Source organism: Gymnodraco acuticeps, unplaced genomic scaffold, assembly GCF_902827175.1.
Source record: "Gymnodraco acuticeps unplaced genomic scaffold, fGymAcu1.1, whole genome shotgun sequence".
Taxonomy (NCBI): domain Eukaryota; kingdom Metazoa; phylum Chordata; class Actinopteri; order Perciformes; family Bathydraconidae; genus Gymnodraco; species Gymnodraco acuticeps.
This window is the reverse complement of record NW_022990441.1, coordinates 3,785,826-3,809,232: the sequence shown is the minus strand read 5'-3', so window position 1 is coordinate 3,809,232 and position 23,407 is coordinate 3,785,826. Positions and strand designations below refer to the sequence as shown.

At 41.4% G+C, this 23,407-nt stretch overlaps 1 protein-coding gene across 4 annotated transcripts in view; it reads left to right on the top strand.

Moving 5' to 3' along the window:
* Positions 1 to 32: 32 nt before the first annotated feature.
* arhgef12a (Rho guanine nucleotide exchange factor (GEF) 12a) overlaps positions 33 to 23,407 on the top strand; it is a 43,270-nt gene continuing 19,895 nt past the window's right edge. For 3 of the 4 annotated variants that reach the window (XM_034225468.1, XM_034225466.1, XM_034225465.1), the window contains exons 1-4: positions 33 to 1,430; positions 18,041 to 18,061; positions 18,800 to 18,891; positions 20,939 to 21,004. In XM_034225468.1, coding sequence (XP_034081359.1) covers positions 1,399 to 1,430; positions 18,041 to 18,061; positions 18,800 to 18,891; positions 20,939 to 21,004 — 211 coding nt within the window. In that variant the 5' untranslated portion in view covers positions 33 to 1,398. The remainder of the gene's footprint in view (positions 1,431 to 18,040; positions 18,062 to 18,799; positions 18,892 to 20,938; positions 21,005 to 23,407) is intronic. The other variant, XM_034225467.1, reaches the window with a different exon arrangement.

Here is a 23,407-nt window from a genome sequence, read left to right as displayed (position 1 = left end):
ATGAGTTTTCCCATCTCCCGGCGGAAGTGGTTAGTGAAGCACTACTGGACTCCAACAGCTAGCTGGCTAGGGCGTTGCTAGCGGCAGAAAGTGGGATTTTTGGTACCTTTGCAAAAGTTATTATCTTTTACAAATAACCCCTTGCGTTGGAAAAAGCAGCGTTTGATGTTCGCTGAAAGTTTTAACCGCCTCGGTGGGTTTTTGTCGTTGTTTACGAAGGACTGGTGTGACTTTATGTCCCGTTAGCTGGCCACATAGCTAGCCTTCTTCCATCCACGGGAATTCTGCCGAGAAACGACTGAATTCTGGAAACATGGAGTCAAGGACCGCTGCGATGTGCTAACCGACTTCACTGGACTTTCTTTGCTCAAGGAGACTTTTTGAAGGACACAATACAGAGACATTTCGCAACCAGTAAATATTCATGCCGTGCTGTTTATATATAGTTTTCGGTCGTTAGCCGGCTCATTGTTGTGAACGGGAGTTTGCTTAGTTTGCACTCGAAACAAGAGCGTACGAGGCAAAGTTTTTTTTGCTGAAAGAGCTCATCTGTTTTGTTAGCTGGTAGCTGGCGAGATTCAACGCCAGCCAGCTTTCAGTGAGAAACAGTTTTCTTAAAAAGCCATCCTGTTTTTTGTTCTATATACCACCCTACACATTTTATTTTTGAATCTAACGTTTAACACCGATGTAACATTAGCTGCAGTTGTTGCTAATTTGTAACACGGGTCGTTTAAACTCGGTATTGAGCGATTCTCATGGTCACGGGAGAGTCTTCCCAACAGCCACAGACAGGCATTTCTTGGAGCAGGGAATACCAAATGGGACTGGAGGGATTTCCATCATCTTCAAAGATAATTTAGGAACCAATCTTCAGCCGAGCTGGGGTGGTGGCAGACTGACTACACCGCAGGGCCAAGGGGTCTGATATATTGGAATACATATCGTTTACACATTTCGTATCGACGGAACACTGGGATGTGAATGCACATAATTCATACAAGGAGTTTATACATGCAGCACAACTTGTGCCAACTGACGCAGTATATTCATTCTTGTGGCCAAAATATTGTTTTTAGCCGAGGAAGGATACCATCCGACTGCACAGCAAATACGACAGAGGCCCCGATTAATGTTTTAAGGTCTGCACTGTAATTCCTCGCTATTCAGTTTTTTGACAAATAACGTTTAGGTAGTATTTGTGTTTTCTCAAGTGCTTGGACGTGCCTTGCAAACAGCCAACAGTGTCCTACAAGTCATCTATTATCAACACCATTCTGAAAACCCTTGCCTACTTCACACGAATGCAAGAGAAGGACGCTCCAGGAAATCGCCTCATCACACTCTGGAAAATGTTAATCGGATATAATTTGCTGCAAATCTAGAACCGGAAGCCCAATGAGTGACACACAGTCCAGCTTCACTGACAGGTACAGTCTACACGCATCTTTATACTCTTGTAATGCCCTCTCTGCTCCCCACATGCACTCACTGCATCTTCACAGTAATATCACATGGTATTCTGTTACAGTTTATTGATTTGTTTTGATGATATTTATCTGTAACACAACTCTCAGTCTGATGAAAATATGTTTTTCATGGTCCCAAATAAAGCACTTATTTCTGGTGATGTGCTCTGTAATAACTATGTTATACAATCTAATGACTAAGGAAGGACATTAGATCTTGATGGAAACTCTGCGGAACTCAGCATGGGTAATGGGGTTTTCTGTAAAGTAGTACTTGTCCAAGGATTGAGAAGGCCTGCCAATGTGTGTGTGCCCGAGAGTAATCGTCTGTGATCATGTACACCTTTAACATCCCTATTACTTCTAAGCCTTTAAAGATTTTCCTACACCTATTAAAACAATCTATGGATTTACACAACAACCCAATCTACCCACCCTGTCTAATAAGGCATCTGTCCATTTTCACTAAAATATTGGATATATTTTGCACAAAGAACACACTAAATGATAGAAGGACCAGTCTATTCCATAATAACTCATGATGATATAAATGGTCAATATTCTCTCAATGTATTTTTACAAGAAAATGTATCCCTCTATCTTGTTCTACCTGTAAGAATAACAAGGTTTCTATTCCACATGATGCACGCCGCAGTGTAACAAAAGTGAAGCTGTTGCTTTGCGTCCAGCCTTCCCACCTGAATCCCACATACCTGCAAGGAGAGCAGGCCAATGCAGTGGAATGTGGTTGTAGATTTAGAGCAGAGGGAAGCTTTATTGCACAGGTTGGGATTTGAGGTACCCTTCTGGCTAGGGCATGAGCTGGAGGCTAAAAGCCCAACCCCATTTTATATGACCCCCCTCCCCCACTGCCAGGATGGCACCAAATGCTATTGTATAGCTATTTTTCTTTTTATAATATGACCTTAATTCTGTGAATGGCAGTATTAACTAGAGTCTAGACAACTGGAGGAACTATCATGTCTCTGGGTGCTTTCATGAACAAATCAGTGCTTTCGAATCACACCAGTGTTGAAATATAAACTGTGGGTGATTGCCATATAAATCACAGAGATCCTCCCGATAACATGAAGCACCCAGGGTTAGGTTGCTATGAGACAGTGTAGTAGATCATACATCATATTTGGTCATTTCCAATTTGCTGCAGGCATGCTGCATGTGAAATCTTGAGGCTGTGTTACACACATTGGTAGTATAAGTATCTTCCCTTTAGTCAAAGTATGGGGGTTGATATCTTTGGAGGGATCATTGGTTGATCTCTTTGGAGGGATCATTGGTTGATATATTTGGAGGGATCATTGGTTGATCTCTTTGGAGGGATCATTGGTTGATATATTTGTTTTGTTTTCAAAAACTGTCATAAAATCCACACTAGAATTGTGTGAAAACTCTGTTACTCTGCACAAAATATGTTTTGGACTGCAGCCGTTTCTGGAGGATGCTTCCCACAGTGCTTGATAATGACTTTATTGATTTATGGTGTTGTCTGTCTTTCCCTCTCTTCTTAAGTCCATCTATATGTCTCGTCCCTGGCTGTCCCTCCACTATGTGTGGTGTTGTGCAGTTTGTTTTCGCTCTGTTGGCTGTGGTGGGAGTATGCATCCAACATCCATTGGGGTTGGGCTGCCAGCCGATGGGTCAGTTTAGTGTGCTGCTAGCTCTTTGTCATAGAGTTCTGCTGATCTCCACGTTTTTCCCACCCCCCCCTGAGGCCCTCCCGGGAACTGGTGCTAGTGACATCACTAATAGTAAACAATAGCTTTTAGTGGGAGCAAACTGGCTGTCCAGAGTACCATAGTAGCTCAGGTACATCCAGGGAGGCTGGTCCAACTTTGTCCTCATTGTTAACCTGTTGGAGGAAAAGTGTGTTATGTGTGCATTGTATGAAAAGAGTTGCATCTAACAGTTTGTTATTCATTCATTTATTATCATTGACGACTCTTACATAACTGTTGATAATGTCAATGATTGGGCGACGTTGATCACTCCTTTTTGTGGCAATGATGATGTCTTCAGATTGTTGGTTTTGACGAGACCATTACAATAAAATGAAACAGAAAGAAAAGACACATTTGCAATTCTGCATCCATAAAATGGATTTATACATCAAATAAGATCTATAATTGAAATCGTTATTTTTTTAATCAAAAGATATGATTTGAATAATAAACTAATTTTGTCATAGCTAAGTGATGATAATGTGGAACTGGAGTTGAAATGGGCCTTACTGTAGTATGCATCCTTTAAGGAGGGGTTCTGACAGCTGGGTCTGCCTGAATGCGTCTGCTGTATTTGGCATTCCGCCCTTATAATGCAGTATGCTTCAACTCCATGTAGTCAGCACGGATACTAGGGAAGCTGTGTCAGCTGCTCTTCGCTCTGCATTAAGATGAGTACCCAGAGTTCAGTCTAAGCTCTGATCAGAAGTGCACAGGCTCCTGCTCAGCATGCCAAGGATAATTATTATCTATACATGTTTGCCAAAACTGAGAGAATAAAATGCAACTTTTGCAGACTTGCAGAAATTCTACTCTAGTTCAAGTTATAGGCAATTTCTTCAATTATTGAATCAACACATATGAAATGGAACAGAGCATACAATTCAAGCTAGATATCAATTAAAATAATGGGATTTTCAAGATCATAAAAAAAGCGCTCTCTCCCTAACATTCAAATCAGGAGCAGAGACAAAATCCTCTCAATAATTGAGAACTATACATTTAGCTCACTTGTTGTAGCCTGAAGGCCTTTCTCCTCATTACAAATGTTTGTCACAGCATTTTAAGGTCAAAGCAAGCCGATGCATTTTAAATATTTCTTGGCTCAAGATCTAACAACGACCTGCGTTTGTTTTGAAAGCAAAAATGTATCTTGCTGTGTTATGGTTTCTATACATAATGGATGCAGGACCTCCATATGCACAGCGGAAAGGTGAAAAGCAGTTGGATGCAAAGTGGATCATTGATTTACAATGATTTCAACAGCTTGGTATAAGATCTTATGTGGAGACTGGGTGTTTGCCACATTCAAAAATAATTTGAAAATATCACGGTCGTTGGTGACATGATGTGTCCAAGACTTGGATATATTTGAGAAGAAAGGAAAATTATTTACGGCGTTTAAGTACACCGACTGTTATCTTCATGGTTACATCTGCCATCACAAGAACACGTACAGACACCTTCATTAATCAACAGTTCAATTTGATGCACTATTTCACTTTTTGTATTTCTTTATATCATAAGTATATTGTGGTATATAAATAAAACTTGATTTGATATTGTATATCGTCCACTGTTGGAGAAGCCTGGCATGAAGTGTTCAATGAAAACAACTGCACTGTAACTGTAGTGCATATGACGATAAAGCCTTTCCATTTTGAAATCTTGAAAGGAGAAACGTATTGATCCATAACAGTGGCACTTTGACTCCTTAGTCCTTACCGTTAGTCCCTTACTCCTGTAATGGGCGTCTTTACCCCATCTGATGTGAATTATGGTTTTAAATGCCAGTACTAATTAAGTGGTCCATCATATTGCTATGTTGTCATTTATCCTGTTGCCAACCTGGAATTATGCTAACATTGAAATTACAGTTGTCAGTGATGCGATTCGACACAGGGCTCTGGAAATAGATGTTGTTATTGACCAGACTCCCACAATCTAAGGTGGGTGGCTTTATATTCTCTATGCCGCAACACCGCTGCAATACCATGCGAGTTAGGTGAGACGCTGCGTTCAAAGAGGATTATTTCAACAGCTACCTGAATTGCTTGTATTGCAACTTAGTATCTACCAGAATTCAGCCCCGAATGAGAGACTAGATTTTGTTTATTTGTGTAATGTAAATGGGGAACTGAGGAAGACTATGCTCACACCTGGATGTCACTTTTGCAGACACACACCAACTCTCACCATACTTGTCATTCTTGTCAGGCCCCATTTCAGCCCTTTTCACTCATTATTGCGATCACATCCATCAGTTATTCCTTTATTTTCTTTAATCTGCCCCTTTCTTCAAATTATTGCATCTATTTTTTCATTACCGTATATAGAGCATTTACTCTTGCAACAAATATGCCTTCACAGATAAGCAAGTACAAATGAAAAGTGGGATTGGGTTGTCCATTTGTGGTTTAATAAGGGTCTTGTTGTTTCTATCGTATTCATGATTTTTCTTTTAGTGGTTTGAGTCGCAACAACCCTAGTTTAAAAAGGAAAACGGGAAATATCAAAGGAGAGGGAGAAAGAAACGGGCGATGCCCCAGGGGTAGTGATGTTGGATTGTGGGTAAAGTCTAAGCATTAGCCGTGGCTCTGAGTGCTGGAGGAGTTGGTGTCTATCACCGAGCCCTGTGATGCTGATGCTTGTGGACACCCTCTACAATCCGGCCCCATTCGCCGATAGAGCTTCAGGGCCCAAACATTACTTTCACTTCACAAAAGACAGAATCACTACAATGGAGAAAAAGGGGACACGGGTAAAGAGCTGTCTTGCCCAAGTGCCATGTCTTCACATGTCCATTTAAGGGTTTTGTAACCATGAACTAGGCTAGTGCCTCCAAGCTAACTGTGACACTTGGAAAGCCACGCTATTCTGCAGACTGCCCCAAGAGATGTGATGCTGGGGATTTATCTTAGATTCCGTGCTGTTAAGTACCTTATTTCACGCTACATTGATTCATACAATACAGATTTGTTTCTTTTGTTACTGTATGTCTGGGGGATCTTTGTCTACAGGAACAAATGAATGGTTGACGTTAAGAAGCATCAGTATTTGATTGGTTGTCATTTCTGTGGCCTGTTTGTGTCCCTGTCTCTCAGAGAGGGGATGCTCTGTATGAATGTCGTCTCTGTGTGTTAGGAGAGTCTGTATTGTAGAGAAAGACCTGCAGCACTGTCTGTGATTAATCTGCCTGTTTCTGCTGATTCAGGGGTGACTAGACTAAATAACACACCCCTACACTTTCTCTACAAGAACCAGTGTCAGAACACAGGTTCTATCACCAACCTGCAGGCAGAGTGAGGACACAGCTTTCTGAAAAACGTCCAATTATTTTAGAGAGCCAAGATAGAAAAAGGTTAGGGATACAATGTGTAGGGAATGGGATGATGTCTTTTAAATCATTACACATATGCTTATATTAATTGTAAGATATTCTTGATGCTCCATGAACTTCTTGATGTTTTCCCTAAGTGATCAATAACTTATTCTACTATAACATTGCATTCACTACGCTGGTTATGTTTATTGAGTGTTATGTAATAGATGGGTCATTGTAAAGCTGTGGAGAGAATGAGACAATAATGTGCCTTTACTACATGTTGTGTCAGCTACAGTGTCATTATAGGTCAGCTTCAAACAGACACAAATACTTATTTTACAGCAGGATAACAGATCCTGCTTACAAAGTATGCCGTTCCAGGTGTTCATGTTTTGCTTGCAGACACTTTAACATACCCTGTACTTTAGTAAACTTAAAAGTGACAGGTTTTCATGACAGCGCTCAGGACCAGCAGCATTGTTGACGGTGTTGCATGTTAATCCACCTCTTCTCCCTTCCCAGTGCTGGAGGACAGCAGACAGCATAGCGTGAAGAAATGTCTATCCCCGGCCCTCCTGTCAGGAATCCTGATGAGGTTTATTGGGGCAGAAAGGGCACTGTTTTCCCCCTGAGGCTGTAGCTTGAGCACCATTGCTATTGCTCTTGTCTCTCTAACACACACCACATCTCTCTCTCTCTCTCTCTCTATCTCTCTCTCTCTCTCTCTCTACTCTCTCTCTCTCTCTTCTCTCTCTCTCTCTCTCTCTCTCTCTCTCTCTCTCTCTCTCTCTCTCTCTCTCTCTTTCTCTTTCTCTTTCTCTTTCTCTCTCTCTCTCTCTCTCTCTCTCTCTGTGTGTGTGTGTGTGACTGTCTGAGACACTCACTTAAAGCTCTCTCTTTTCTAAAGCCAAGATAAACAATAGTACGTCATTACACTCAGGTCACACGTTAAGGGTGGCATCAGTGTGTTTGATATTAAACTACTCTGTAATACAGAATGGGGTTCAAAGAAGGAGTATCACTCTTGCCCCTTTCCCACCAAAGCTGTTCCAGGGCCAGTTCGGAGCTAGAGCCCGATTAAGCACCAGTTCTTCCTGTTTCCACCGCAGTGGGGCCGGCTCTTGGCCCCCAAAAATGGTTCCTATCTGGCCCCACTTGACTGCCCGGCAAGAACCAAAACCAAATACGCTAGGCTTACGCTGGAGGCAGGGGCGGGGGCGCTGAGCAAAGTGACTACAATGTGACAACAACACACTTGTAAAAAGTGAGGAAACACTAACCAGTAGTGGTGCACGATAATTATTGGTCCGATATTAGGAATTATGACGTCATCCCGATAAACCCGATAACAGTATTAATAGCCCCGATAATATACAATATATTTTTTGGGTAAAAAAAAAGAACAAAATACTGCGGTGTGGGTGGATTGGGATGAGGGGTGCTTGTTTTTCACTCGGCTCCTCCCGTTTTGCCAGTACTGTGGTATTAGTGGTTTAGGAAGAGGGGAGTTTTTCACAAATCCAGCGCTCCCTAACTGCCTGGCTGTGACGTAAATGGTGTGCGGCCGTGAAGCCAGGACAGTAAACAAACATGTCGCCGGTAGTATGGGACTATTTCAAAGTTTCAGAGTTAGATAGTTCGCTTGCTATTTGTATTAACAAATGCAATGCACAAGTTCCACGAGGAGGGAAAAAGGCAACGAGCTATAATACTTCCAACCTGATTAGTCACCTGAAACATCGCCATCGCTACGATGGTGTGTTAAAAGCGTACGAAGACGCCTCCGCTGCTAAACCAGCGGCGAATCCAAAGCCAGCTGCAAAGGCACCGGGGCTTTTACCTATCGACGAGGCTTTTGAAAAAGGCAAGAAGTATGCCAGAGAGGACCCCAGGGCTAAAACGATCTCTAACTTCATCATAGAAATGATGGCGCTTGACGAGAGTCAAAACTGTTCTTGGCTTTGTTTTTTTCATAGTAGTAATGCTCATGTCATTTGCTCACTACTAGTCTTTTTTTTACCACCAGGTGTGCAAAAACTACAGGTACATTTAATATATATATATTAGGGGTGTAACGGTACACGTACCCGTACCGAAATTATTCAGTACGGGCCCTTCGGTTCGGTACAGGTGTGTACCGAACGAATATAACGTTAAGCGTAAAAAATTGAGAACGTGAACAACTTTTTGTAAGGAATCTCAGGTGCTGCGTCGCAGCATTCAGAGTAATTTGCTCACATTGGGTTCAACGCGTCATAGAGCGAGCAAGTCATTTCATTGGACGAGAGGCATACTATGAGAGCTGGTCACAGGGATGCGTTCAAATGTAGTCAGTAATTTGAGGAACTGTCGAAATGGCGAACGCAGATAAAGTTGAGCTCGAAAATCCTCCAGCATCATTGAAGTCTCCGGTTTGGGAACATTTTGGTTTCGCAGTTAAGTACAAGGATGACGGACAAAGACAGGTGGACCGAACCAAAGCTGTTTGTCGGCATTGTTCAACTAAAATTGGTTACGCGGCTGGCAATACATCAAACTTGCACACTCTTGAAAAGGCATCACCCGAACGTGAATATCACCGGTACCAAAAGAAAAAAGACTGAAGTGCAAACCCAACTCCCGCTAGCATGTAAGCCTCCACCGCTCGCAGAGAGTTCAGACCGAGCTAAAGCTATTACACACGCCAAATATCCTTATGTTGCCATGTTAGCAAAGCGCTACCTGGCTGTATCTGCTACCTCCGTCCCTAGCGAGAGGGTGTTCTCCACAGCAGGAGACTTTTTTAGTGCCAGCAGATCTGCCCTTTCGGCAAGCAATGTGGACAAGTTCATTTTTCTTTTAAAAAAACATGAAAATACAATGACAAGCAAGTCCTAATGTCAAACTGGCTGCTTAGGTGCTAGTACAGTTCAAATACAGATTATTTCAGTTCATCGAAATGCTGCACCTTAATGTTCATTTTATTATATTTTGTATTTATTTGAGTGAATACATTATTTACAGTTTAATAATAATAATAAAAATATATATATATATATTTTGTTTTGTGAAAAAAAATTCTGCTGTACCGAACCGAACCGTGACCAAAAAACCGAACCGAAATGTTTGTGAACCGTTACACCCCTAATATATATATATATTATATTATATTATTATCGGTTATCGGTATCGGTATCGGTCTTGAGAAGCAGGAAGTTATCGGTATCGGTATCGGTATCAGTTTCAAAAAACCAATATCGTGCATCCCTACTAACCAGGCATAGTGTGATGCTTTTTGTTTTTACCTTGCTTTTAATGACCATCCGTTTCACAGTTATTTCACGTTTTGAAGACCAGCACACTGCCTCATACGTTTTCTTGTTGTTTTTTATTATAGCAGCTATCGGGTTGAATCAGTACATGGGCTACACAAGTAAAATCATAAAGTAAAATATGCCTGTAGAAAACGCCTTTGCCAAAATATGATAACAACAAACAGTCAAGATAGTCAGATGAGCTTCAGTGGCTATGCTAACATCACCTGACTAATACCAGAGAAACTTTAATAATGGTGTTGTGATGCCAAAAAGCGTTAATTCAGACTAAAACACATTCACTAATGGGGTTAGGGGATATGCATTAGTTGCTTGTGTGACAGTAAAAGAGTGAATTACTGCTTTCCAGCAGATGCTGCCGTGAGTTAACGGTAGACAAACGCCGGTGGACGAGCAGCACTGCAGCAGTCAGTATATGCCGCTGAACCACATTAATAAACAATGAACCACTGCACTCTGGGAAAGAATATAATGTTTTATCTGGCTTCGTATGATTAATAGCAACATGAGCATCGACCCAACACAGTAACCCATTGTTGTTGTTATGACCGGCGTTGCTGAGAAAATCAGCGACGTAAGCGGTGATGTCATGACGCAGCACCAGTCGGGCTGTGGGCAGTGGAAACACAACCAGGGCTAAAAATAAGAACTAGTTCGGAACCAGAAAAGCACGGAGCCTAAACGGGAACTGGTTTGGTTGGAAAGGGGTATATGTGGGTGTAGACTACTTCCTTTTCAGTGGCAGGGAGTGGAAAGTAGTGACGTAATACTGTCTGCGTGTTTGTGTGTGCACCACATTGTGTGACTCAGGTATATAGATTAGATTATAAGCGGTGTGTGTGTTCTCTCCCTTTGGCAGGCTGCAAGCATGAATCAGGCTCTTGGAGAGACTGTATCATTACACCATTGAGATAGAATCACAGAGCAGCTTTAAAGAGGTGGGATGAATGGATGGCAGGCTGAGCGGGAGATATTGCCAGCTCCATAGGATACGTGGCAGGCCAGTGGCATGACTCAGCAAAAAACCCAGCTGAGGACATTGCACTGTCACCAAAGAGTTACACTCCAGCTCTGCAAAGCTTCCCTGAGTAATCTAACATCTAAGGATTTTTTGCAAGGTTATGTTGTATTTCATCTACTAGAATGAAACGCACCTCAGTCTGATCTCTCTCTCAAAGCGGTCCAATCCTCTCCCAGTTTCAGACAGGCCCCACCTCTTACTGCATCAACAACACCTGTGCTGTGACCTGTGTTGCTCGGCTTTTGGTTAGAAACTCCAGTTTACTGCAGCAACTCCATATAACACAAACCACAACAGCAGCATTGTCTGACAAGGAAAAAGTCAGAGTAAAGCTTACTTTATCAAGTATCTAAAACAACTTTGGTAAAGCCAGTTTATCCTGCAAACTCGTGTCCTCAAGATCAGTATGTAGTTTTTTGTGCTGCCTCTTTTAAAATGTTGAATAAGCTACTTATAATTCAACTTTTAGCTACATTTCTATCTATATATATATATATATATATATATATATATATATATATATATATATCTGCCTTTCTCTGTTTCAGGAACTGAGAATAGCCTGAAGTGTTTCCCCTGAATCTTGCATGCGTTGATCTAGTTCCTTATTGTTCACCGTTTTCCTTCCTCTTTAGTTTAGGAGACCCTTTCACAGCAATGTCTGTGTGTCAGAGTCCTGCTCCCTCAGGGCTGTCTGTCCCTCCCTTTTTTACTGTTTGTCTCTTTCTCGTGGTCTGGTCTGGTCCTGGCCTCTCTTACTGCCACTGTAGCTGTAGTTGGCCCAGCTCTGCCACAGTTTTCCATCAAAACACCAAACCTCAATGGAGCATTCAAGCCCAGGCCCGCTCCAGTGCTGCCCCTCCCTCCTATCCCACCCTGTTCTGACTCTGCCTGCCTTATCCCTCTCTCACTCCCTGCGCATGTAATGGCCTCATCCAGGAAGAGGTCCTAGCCTGAAGGCTTTTATTGCTGAATCTGAAGCATTGAATGAGCTGAGTGAGATGTATACTTAAATGTTGTCTGTTGGTAATCAGTTAAAAAGCTCTAGCTTTAGCATTTTTTTGTCAGAGTTTGTATGTATGATCTCAAAAAGCTGAAACCTTAATCCACACAAGAAGAACAGCTGCAATTATTGGTGTTATTCTTGTAGAAAGATTTACAAGAAAAACCCTTGTAAGTGCCGCAGCAGAGCAAAGCTTCTATGGGCTGTTCATTGGTCGAACTTGACGCATACAATTATTAAGTTCTTAATCCAATGCGTGAGTGATACTATTTATTAAATCCCATGACAATAAGATAAATTGTCTGACATGCATTTTAAATCACGAGTGCCACAATGTATTGCAAAGTGTGTATCTAAGGCTGCAAATATTCATCACCTTTCAGGCAATGGTACAAATGAACAAAGAAATTCAGTGTTGTTCTGTAAAACAGTAGTAGACGGTATAGTATCTTCAGGGCACACAACAATACACTGCTGTTGTCTTTTGGACATTCACTGTTATGTGGATCCTTTGATATTGTTTACTAAAGATACAATGTAAAGATATCTTTGCTATGACTGTTTCAGTATATACTTTAAAGGCCCTTTTTAAAAGACAAGATGGTTTTGCAATGACTTGAGCATGTATCCATGAAGATACAGGGCTTCTTGAACAGCAACTGTTTAGTATTTGGATATAAGAGCCTATAGGACATATTTTATCGTTTGTAAGTGAAGACTCATTGTACAATCACTTCAGAAATCATCTGTGTGTGTTGAATTATGAGGACACTATAAAGACTCTTCTGTGTTTAAGCACAAACACAGATGTCAATGTGCACATCACACAGCTGATTTCATCATCCTTCAACAATCGTACACTCTGAAGTTAAGCTTGTACCGGTAGAAAGCACTGTGACTGACGTCTTCTTTTCCACTTCATTCGTGATCAAGGTTCTCCATCTCTTTCGAAAAGGTTCAATAGTGTTCAAAACCTATAATCAATAATGTTGTGTTGTGTAGCTACGCTGTGATGCTGGTAGGTTGTCATTTTATTGATTTTTCGATTTTCTTTTCCACACACCATTTCCCTGTGATAGATTGAAAATCAATGTGATAGCAGCACTCTAATTTCCTTCAAAATGTTGTATTTTAGTCTACCTTCTTTTTGCTTCAATACTGGTCTCAGCAATGCCTGAAGTTATGTTTTCTAATTATCCGTCTATCCCATTATCGTGAGAGTTATATCTCATTGATGCCAAGAGGGATATTTTAATCAAATTTGCCACAAATATCCATGTGGATTTATGTTTGAGCTGGCTAGCATTGGATTCTTAAAGGTCAAAGTCCCAAGAAACTGTATGCTAATGTTGACACCTAGCACGATAAAGTGATGACGTTTGATATCCAAAAGGTAAATCGGATATCGTTGGTATCCATCTGAACTGTGGCGAATATCAAAATATAGTCTGTGTTTCCTGGTTACAGATGTGTTTGAGTGATGTGTCCCATCCAATTTCAGAATCAGAAATGTCAGTGGGGGATGAGGCTCAGTGCAGTCAGAAATAATCTCTTTTTTAGGTGTGAGCAGCGTTTCCGCCAGGGCTGCGTCTTGCCGTCATTTGACGCCCTTATTCAGCTCGGAACGCCCTGAACTCGAGCCGAGGGCGTCCAAAAAAATAAATAATTAGAGAGAAGATCGAGCTTTTATCGCTTGAAATGACGAAAAAGGACAAGGACATCCCTCTGTTGGAGGGACAAAGGAGTCTGGTGGGCTTATTTTTGCCGCCAGCAAAGCATGTTCCTGTGACGGAAAGTGTACTGCCGGCAAGCCTTGACGGGGGGTGCTAGTGGAGCATGCTAGTGGAGCATGCTAGTGGAGCATGCTAGTGGAGCATGCGCGTGAACTGTGAGCGCCAGAGCCTCGCAGCGACGAAACTGAGGCTCCGTGGTAAACTGTGGTAACATGAAGAGCCGTTTAGGAGCCGAAAGAACCGGCTCTTCTTAGTGAGCCGAGCCAAATGATCCGGCTCACTAAAAAAAGCGAGAATTCCCATCACTAATACGTAAAGAGATAGTATCTATAACTTAAGGGACAGCTCAATTCAAAATTCAAGTCACGTGACACGACGTGACGTCTCTCGGGGTAGACGCCCTCTCAGCCCTGGTCTGGCGGAAACACTGAGTGTCAGGTTTAAGTCCTGATGGACTGTAGCCTCCTACAAGAGGAGAGTTATTCAAAAAGCTTGTTCCCAGCTGTTTGGGGTCAGCTATCATACCTTTATAAGGATTTTAGAAGTGTACAGTTCCTGGATGGACAGCAGATTGCACTTCTCAGCAGAGCGAATGATACACTGCGGTCGCCCCTATTCACAACTGTAAGAGCATTCCTAGCTAGTGATGGAGGACGTGAGGATGGACTCAATGATGGCGGTGTAAAAGTGCACCATCATTGTCTCTGCCAGTGCCAGGTTGACCTTGTCAGCTGATGCAGGAAGTACATCCTCTGAGGTGGATGAAGTTATCTGCCAACTTCAGGAGCTAGAGAGTCGAGTTGGTGTACAGGGAGGAGAGCAGATGAGAAAGAGTGCAGCATTTAGGCAAACCGGTAGAAATGGTTCAAGACCCTCTGAGTCTTTACCTTCTCTTCCTTGATGACAACCAGACAGGTGGTTCCTCATTTAGTCTACCTCCAGCTCATTGATATTAATATTATTGAGCTTCTTCCATGTTTCTCACTGGAAACACACAATCCATTTTTACCAGAAAATACACTTAATGCTTTTTATTGAATCCCTCAAAAAGTCTTCAATTCATATTATGTTACAAACGGCTAGTTGGCTAGTTGGTGGAGGTAGGAGAACATAAGGCAGAAAGTCTTGTTTTCAAAACTAACATTGAAAAAGTTGTTAACAACCTTAACAGTTTACAAGGATTCTGATTTGGTTGCCAGGGGAAACAAGGGGCCTTTGACTTCCAAGCCATTCCATTGGTTTATACTTTTTTCTATTTGAAGCCCGTTTCTCTTTTAATCAGCCCATTTTTTTTTATCTTGTGTTCCAGTACTCCTGATGCCTCCTCAACATTTCTCAGGGGTTCTAGTTCCCTCTGTTCTCTTCTTACTGTCCATTGCTGTGATCTTTCTTCATGACCTCCCTTTTCCTTCTCTGACGCTCTCAAATAAACCTTAGACAGGTCAATACGTTTTAGAACTTTAGTCATGTATTCATAGTTATTTGAGATATAGATACCAACCAATTCTAACAAAGTTATTTTACATTTCAATTCAAACAGTTTTAACCTTAAATAAATCCTCCTGTAGTTGTGTACAACATTATTTCTCAAAGCCATTATAGACGGCATGCTGCATCACCCAGCCCCTTAGTTTGCCTGTGAACATTTTCATTTGTTCCTTAATGTTGAACCAAAACCAACATGTGCCTACTCAGTTTTGCCGTCCCATAGCTTGTACGTAGGCATGTCCCAGCTCAGTGTGTGTTTATGTGCTGACTTTTCCATCTCTCCAATTCAGAGGTTTCTTAGGGAGTGGGCTACTTAAAGCTAGTTTTTTTTCTGCTGGAGGCTCTGGAACTTATTACAGTCTGAGGCATGTTCATAAACGGGCCATTCAGCTAGCTCTGAATGGGACACACTGTCGCCAGGAGAAAGAGAGTTAATGTGGGCTAGTTAGTCCTCCCTATTACTGAAGACTGGTGTAGTGATTCCTGTTACTGTTTTCTATTATAATAGTGTGCATTTACATTTTGAAGAATACCAGCGCAGTTCAAAGTGATATCTGATTTTGTATTCCCTTTGTCCTATTACATTTCTTTAAGCATTATGAAAAATGTCAAACCTTACTTGACATGACATTCCTATCTAATATGCCCTAAATAAATCATTTAAGCTTAAAATATATATTGAGTTATTTATTTCCTGTCTGAGACATCCTTCTTTTCCATGCTCAAGACTTCATCACAATAAAAAATAAATAAATGAAACAATAGGCGTGTTCACACCGCAGTACTTTTCCCACTTTAGTTCCGATATAGTTCCGAAATGTTGCGTTCACACCAAAAAGAGCCAGAACTCAAATTAGTTCATGAGAACCTTTTTACCCCCTTTTCCGTCCCTGCTAGAGAGCAGGGACTTTCGTGTGAGAAAAAGGTTCCTATGTCTGATTGGCTGGGCGGATTGCAAACCACGCCCCGTAAAACTCCCAAAAATTGTTGTGAAGCCGCCGTTTTATTATCCTCGCATTAGCATTATTAGCATTAGCCCAGCGCAGAAACGCAGAGAGACTAACTTATGGCAACACAAAATAAAACATGGGAGCGGTGGAGATGAGGAGGTGTCGGCGTTCTAGCGATTTACTCGGAAGGCTTCAGTAGAAGCTGCTGGGAGTCCCCAGTATACGCCGTGAAGTGGTTTGCGGCCTGCCAGTAAACCCAAAGCAGAAGAAGAAGAAGTGACGTCAGCGGCTTCATTTGCCTAATCCTCCCCCATGGATTTATTCCGGTGTGAACGCGATCTGTACTTAGTTCATGAGAACTAAAGAGTTCTCATGAACCTTTGTGGGAAAAGTACTTCGGTGTGAATGCGCCTAAAGGTTCATGAGAACTTAGTTCATGAGAACTCTTTAGTTCTCATGAACTAAGTACAGATCGCGTTCACACCGGAATAAATCCCTGGGGGAGGATTAGGCAAATGAAGCCGCTGACGTCACTTCTTCTTCTTCTGCTTTGGGTTTACTGGCAGGCCGCAAACCACTTCACGGCGTATACTGCCGCCCAAAGTCCCCGGCCGGAAGTCCCCGGAGTTGGGGATTGGCTTCAGTAGAAGCTGCTGGGACTCCCAGCAGCCTTCCGAGTAAATCGCCAGAACGCCGACACCTCCTCATCTCCACCGCTCCCATATTTTATTTTGTGTTGCCATAAGTTAGTCTCTGCGTTTCTGCGCTGGGCCAATGCTAATAATGCTAATGCGAGGATAATAAAATGGGGGGCGTGGTTTGCAATCCGCCCAGCCAATCAGACATAGGAACCTTTGTCTCCCACGAAAGTCCCTGCTCTCTAGCAGGGACGATAAAGGGGGTGAAAAGGTTCTCATGAACTAATTTGAGTTCCGGCTCTTTTTTGTGTGAACGCAACATTTTGGAACTATATCGGAACTAAAGTAGGACAAGTACTGCGGTGTGAACGCGCCTATTGTGGGAAAGAAGGGCCAAATCCATAAGTATTCAGGAGTTTTTCCATTCATTTTATAGTGCATTACAAATAAGATTTATGAAATGTGCCTTTTTAAATAGCTATGCCATAGATAATCTCAATGGTTTACAGGGATTGTAAAACATAAAGGGTCGTTTTGTAAATTTCTAGTTTGGCGTGTGCCCTTATTTAACCTCCATATTAACCTTAATAGAGTACTGGAGTTAAATATGGTCGTGTGTATGAATAACTATTTACAGATGGGTCAGTTTTGTGAGAAGCTAACACCCACACATGCTAATACTCTGTCCAGCCCAAAAGAGAGGATGGAGGCTTTAACTCATGAATGTAGAATTGATTATTCCTGTCTGTACTACCTTAGGACTCTAGGAAAATTAATTAACAGTGTAGTATCTCCTTCAATCTAAATTGTAAATCTGTGTTCTCTATTTGCTCCTGCCTAACAGCAAATCAATGAAAAAAAATCACTAGCCTCCTGGAAAACATGTTCTTTTCCAATATGGTGCTGACAGTGTCTGTAAATGATTTCATCAGTGCATCACTCTGAGGCAGTAATCGGTCTCAGGGCGAGCTGCCTCGAAGGGAAACAGGCCATGGATGTGACTATAGGATTATTACAGTCAAGTCATGATGTCTGTGAGGAAGTCAATCATGACACACACACACACACACACACACACACACACACACACACACTCACACACACACACACAACTGAGATCTGAGAGGCAGCGAACATTTGACCTGGAAAAGGCTTTAATCTGCAGCCGAAGAACTCTGGTTTGATCAGGATTATCATGTTTACCACTATATGCGTCTGAGCGGAAGCTGTCAGCTTGACATCTTGTTTTTCATCCTTCATATAGGCATGAAGAGCTCAGCTTTTCTTTGCTTTATAAAGTGTGTTGTCTTATAAGTTCCTTTCTTTTAGATACTGATGAACTTTCTCTTTTATCTTACAGGTTTCCCAAGAAAGCAAACAGGTAAGAATCTTTATTTTGTATTGCAAATATGTATGCATGTTTATGGAAAGGTAGTCCTGTGGACGGACGGACGGACACACACACACACACACACACACACACACACACACACACACACACACACACACGCACGTATACACCAGAAGTTCAGGCACAGAGCTCCAGATGAAGGAAATGAGGCAGGTTTTTACTAGGAACTGCTGTGCTGCAACACAGAAGTCTTCAGAGCTTGGACCAAACATACCCTCGCTCTACCCCCCCTCCCTCACACTCACACACACAAACACACAGAGAGTGAGGGACAAAGGGGTCCCTCTTCTGAGGGCGGTCCATCACTGCCTTTCACTGTGAACAGAACAGTGGCCTTTCACAGTTGGGGCCGCTATAGGCAGAGGCAGCCATACAGAGCCTCCTGAGGTTCAGCCGGAGTCTGGTTTTGTAGCGCCTCCTCTGAGGAGCGTCCTTTCTCTGGCCTTGCTCCCTGGGCACTCCACGTCCTCTCTGGCTGTCACATTATACAGTAGACACACTTGCCACGATTCATACACTAGGAGTTCCTCTTGCCACATTATTCAAAATGCGAACAATTGCTGTTTCTGTAATTCCTCCTGAACCTTCACTTGCCTGCATCTTAGGCACATGCAGGGTCGCAGTAGAGCAAGATGCAGTGACAATACACACACTGGGTAAAATCCAACATGTTGGCACCCGTTTCTCATGGGTTTTCTCTCCCTCTAGATCCAGCAGCATTCTCAGTAAAGACCACCCCCCGGACAAGAAACCCAAAAGTGACAAAACCTCACTTCCCTCCAATGAGTTTGACCCTACAGGTAACATCCCACTTTCTGTTTCAGGCTCACACTGCTCTTCTGTTTTTCTAATTCACTCTTTCTCTTTAACTCTGTGTCATTCCATCCTGTTCCTCTATCTCTATGCATCACTTTATCTGACACATTATCTTCTTTCTCTTCCTCTCACACATATCTCTCTCTTTTTCTATCCCTCTCTTTATAAACACACATACAAACCAAGTCTCTGACAACAATTGTGCTGATGATGGTTTGTCTTATGCACAAGGCATGCTGGGAAGGTGAACGGTGGTGTGTGTGTGTGTGTGTGTGTGTGTGTGTGTGTGATGTCTTGCTCTATGCCTTGTGCTCTCTTTAAAAACTACTACATTCATTTGACTTGAGTGGTCTGATTTGAAATCATTATTTGATATTGTCTTTCTTTGTGTGTTGATTCAACTAATGGACACTATACTATGTTTTCATGATGAAATCCTCATTACACTGCATTATCCCAGTTCACTCTGGCATTACATGCTGTGGATTTTAAACCAATAATCAAAGACATGTTTGATAATGGGACCTACAAATCTACAGCTGCATGTTAAAGTCCTCGTGGATTTTTGTAGTTCTACATAATGCAGTGCACTGAGGGTTTTATATGTTCAAAGTTGGGTGGTCTCAAAGCATTCTTGAAGGGCACAAAAAAGCCACTAAGCCTGTTATGCACTCGGGCTCTGAGTTTATTGCAGGGTGAGATCTTCAGAGTTCAGAAACAGACTGGTTTGATATGGGGACAATCCCTGTGGTGTTTGTCAGCAATCAGGGCAGTTTGATTAGAGATATGACTGAAGCTTCTGTATTCCAACCAAATGGAAAATGCTCTGCGCCACATGGTGGCTTATCTCTGTGTGATGCAACGCAACATAGACAAGATGTGCTCTTTCAGTGGTTACACAATACATGCACTTTTGGCCTGTCTATGTGTAGCCTCGCAGTAAAATATGCTTTCCACCTATTTCTGATGGTTGTCTATGTTTGGACTGATGCAGTTATTAAACTGTTCAAGTTTTAAGTAAAAACATAGAAATCTTCATTTAACTGAAACCTAAATCTTTACGTGCTTCCTAGATGATCATTTCTTGTCATGGCCTTTTGCATGCCTGCATGGTGCTACTATCTTTCCCTTCTAGTTTTCTGGACAAACTCTTTCACTGTCTTTTTTGCAGATTTTCTCCTGAATGCACTGCTCTGTCATCATTTCAAAACGGTTTGAGTTTATTAGGGATGGGCAGGAGTAGTGAGATGCTGCGGAAACTGATGTTTACGCTGACTCTTGAGATTCCCTTGTTTACAAAGGAATCATGTGCAGTAATTAGGTTATTTATTACCTTTTTAAAAGGCAATACTTATACTAAAATATCCTTCCTTTTTATTATAAGCTGCAACTTTATTTAGTTTATTTTTATCATCAGCTCTGTTGACACAACTTGTAAATAATATAACCTTTTGTTGTTGTTGACAGACCAGAAAATGCAATTCCACTGTCTTCTTCTTACTTAAAGACATTGCTGTTTGACCATAATGGTGCCCTTAATCAAAGACTCAATTCCATTCATATAAGTATTATTATAATATGTTCAGATATCAAGGACTGAAAATGTTGATTTTATTTAAAGGTTCTGTTGCAATTTAAAATGTATTCACTCAAACCAATCAAGGTCATTATTTTAATGCAGGATACAAAGTTGGATGAAATTGTGGACCCTGTAATTGTAGCCGCAATAGATTGTTAGAGTGACCCCTATAGGAGGGGAGGTATTTAAAAAATGGTACTTTCAACAAAAAACAAGCTAGTTTATTTCTAGTGTCTGCACTCCTGCCTGTCTAGATCATTATGTTTTATTAAACTACCTTTTTGTTTGTTTAATTTTTCTTCTCCCATGATTGTTTCTCCCTCATAATTTTCTCTTTCCTGTTTTGTGTTTCCTTTCCTTGTGTTGGTTTTCGTTCTGTTTGTGTGTATGTATGTGTTTGTTTGCTGCTGTGCTGTCTGCGCTGTGGTCTGCGTGGTGGGGGCTGTGAGCAGAAGCTCTGGTGGTGCAGAAGAGTGGCAGCAGCAGTGTGCTAGCAGAGGGGAAGCCTGAGTCCTGTGGTAAGATGCTCCTGTTGGATTGGCTGCTGTGACAGCTGCATCTAAACATGCTTCAGATCGTGCTGTGAAATTGCCACTAGATGTTTTGTTTAAATCACAGTGAAATATAAGTAGTTGCTTTTATTTCATATATGTTTATTCATTATAATACTTAAGTGCATGCTCAAAGGTCTGTCTTGCATGGGTTAGGTTGGTCACAAAATTAGTGATGAGAGATCATCTTAACGGATAGATAAATATATTGTATAAACGGGGAAATACACAGTTTATCATGGAGTAATCATCCAGACTGTTTCTGGAAACTGACATGAGAGGTTTTCTGCACCTCTCTGGCAGCTCACACCTTATGGAATGTCGTTTGACTGCCGTAACTAACTAACAATTATTTACATTATCAGTCCATCTGCCACTTGTTTGGTCTACTATAATCAGAGAATGGTTTCGTAAGTCCTGTTACATTTTGTGGCAATGTGGCATCTTAAATGTAGTGTCTTTTTTTATTCACACTTCATCAACTGTAATTAAATAGTTCACTATCATTCAAGATAAAGAAAAGCAGTTCATCATACATATTAAGAAGCTGTAAGAAGGGAATATTTAGCATCATGCCTTTAAAAAAAAATCTAGATTTATTTTGATAATTTCATCATTCTCCAGATTGCATTGGCTAAAGCCAGTGTGAGGCATTCATAGTGTCTAGTCCTCCTTGTTTTTGTTTTTTTTCTACTATCAAAACCACTTTAATTCCACTGTACATTCATGAGTTTAATCAATTATTTGTATATATTTTTGCCAAAATACATCTTAAATACAATTTTTACCTCAATCAAATGATTTTTAGTACCTATTTCCACCGTGAGAAAAGGTCACTTTCACTACTTAAAAGCAAAGATTTTGGATTACTAGGATACATAGTTTACGATAAACCATAATCCCATACTTGAGCCATGTCCTAATATTGATGTAAAATGTCAGTTAAGTGATCATGCAAATGGTTTTAGAAGTTAAGATCACACAGAAAATAATACTTTCAAGCTTACAGGGACTTGCTTTCTAGAGTAAATCAAAGCGGCCCTTGAAAATAATCCACCTCAACAGGATCATTACGGAGCCTCATCACACTAGAAGCTCGGGTGTTAGTTTACGTGACAACATTTTCACAACAACTGTCCTAACATAGAGACAGATATTGATAATTTATTTCATTTGAATTGGTTCCCAACAGAACTACTTTAATCAGGTGCCTGGTCTCACAAAGCAAATCTGAAGGGAGCTTTCGGGAAGGACCTGTTTCCGCTGATGTCTAATTTCTGTCTAGTACACAGTTGATCAAGATAACTCTTTAGTTTCATACTCAACAAAGGATAATAGTTCTCTGTTTGAACCAGTTATCTCTTTTGGGTTCGGCACTTGAACCTCTGAAATGTCTTTAAGCAGACTTTTAACTTTGAGGAAATAACTGACCTTTGTGTGCGATATTCTTACAACTTAGAAAATCTTAAGCCCCTCAAACACAAAAAGAAGGAAGCTATAACTTTTAAAGGTCAGTGTATTCTCTAGAGTACATTTCCTATTCAGCTAGTGGTGCGATTACAGATCAGTCAAACTGCTGAATAATGCATTACCTTTGATGGATTAACATGATCAGAGATCTGTCAGCACTGCTCCTGGTTTATAAACACCACCCAAAGACCTCTGAAATACTGTTAGAATAGAGGCAAAGATCAACATCGAGAGGCACATTCACATAAGCTCTTTAACCCATATGTCTTCATCTGTTTCCCTGACACCCCTGCCCTCTCCCCCTTTCCCTTCCCCCTGCTCCCTCAGCTCTACCTAACCCTCTCTCCACACCCCTCCCCCCAGCCTGGGGCCTTTGCCTCCCCTAACCTCCATGTATTAGCTCCTGTTCCTTCCACTCTCCAACCCCCACCCCAGCACTGCCTTATCGATCGACTCACCTCTCTGCTTGATTCTGCACAAGAAACCAGTTCAAGGGTCACCTCACTCATTGTGGGTTACTTGTAAATCCTGCATTGTATAGAGGTTTACAGATGACTTGCTCTTATTGCAAAGTGTTCTTACTACTTGTTCATGAGATCATGAGACAACGTATTTTTCAGGATTTGCCTTCTATGGATTGTGTGGTCTTTTGTCTGTACTGTTTTCTAAGTCTAGTCAGTGTCAGCCAGACATTAGATAAGCTCTAATCTGTTTTCGCTACACCTCATAACAAAACCTGAAAAGTAACGTTCCTCCTTCTGGCTTGTGAGACTACAACCAAAACATATCTTCACACAGAAGGCCCATCATCATTATTATTTTTGGTATCATGTTCCAAAATGAGGCAGTAAAGAATGAGAAACTCTTTTTAAATGTGTCCAAAATACCTAAAGGCTCCCT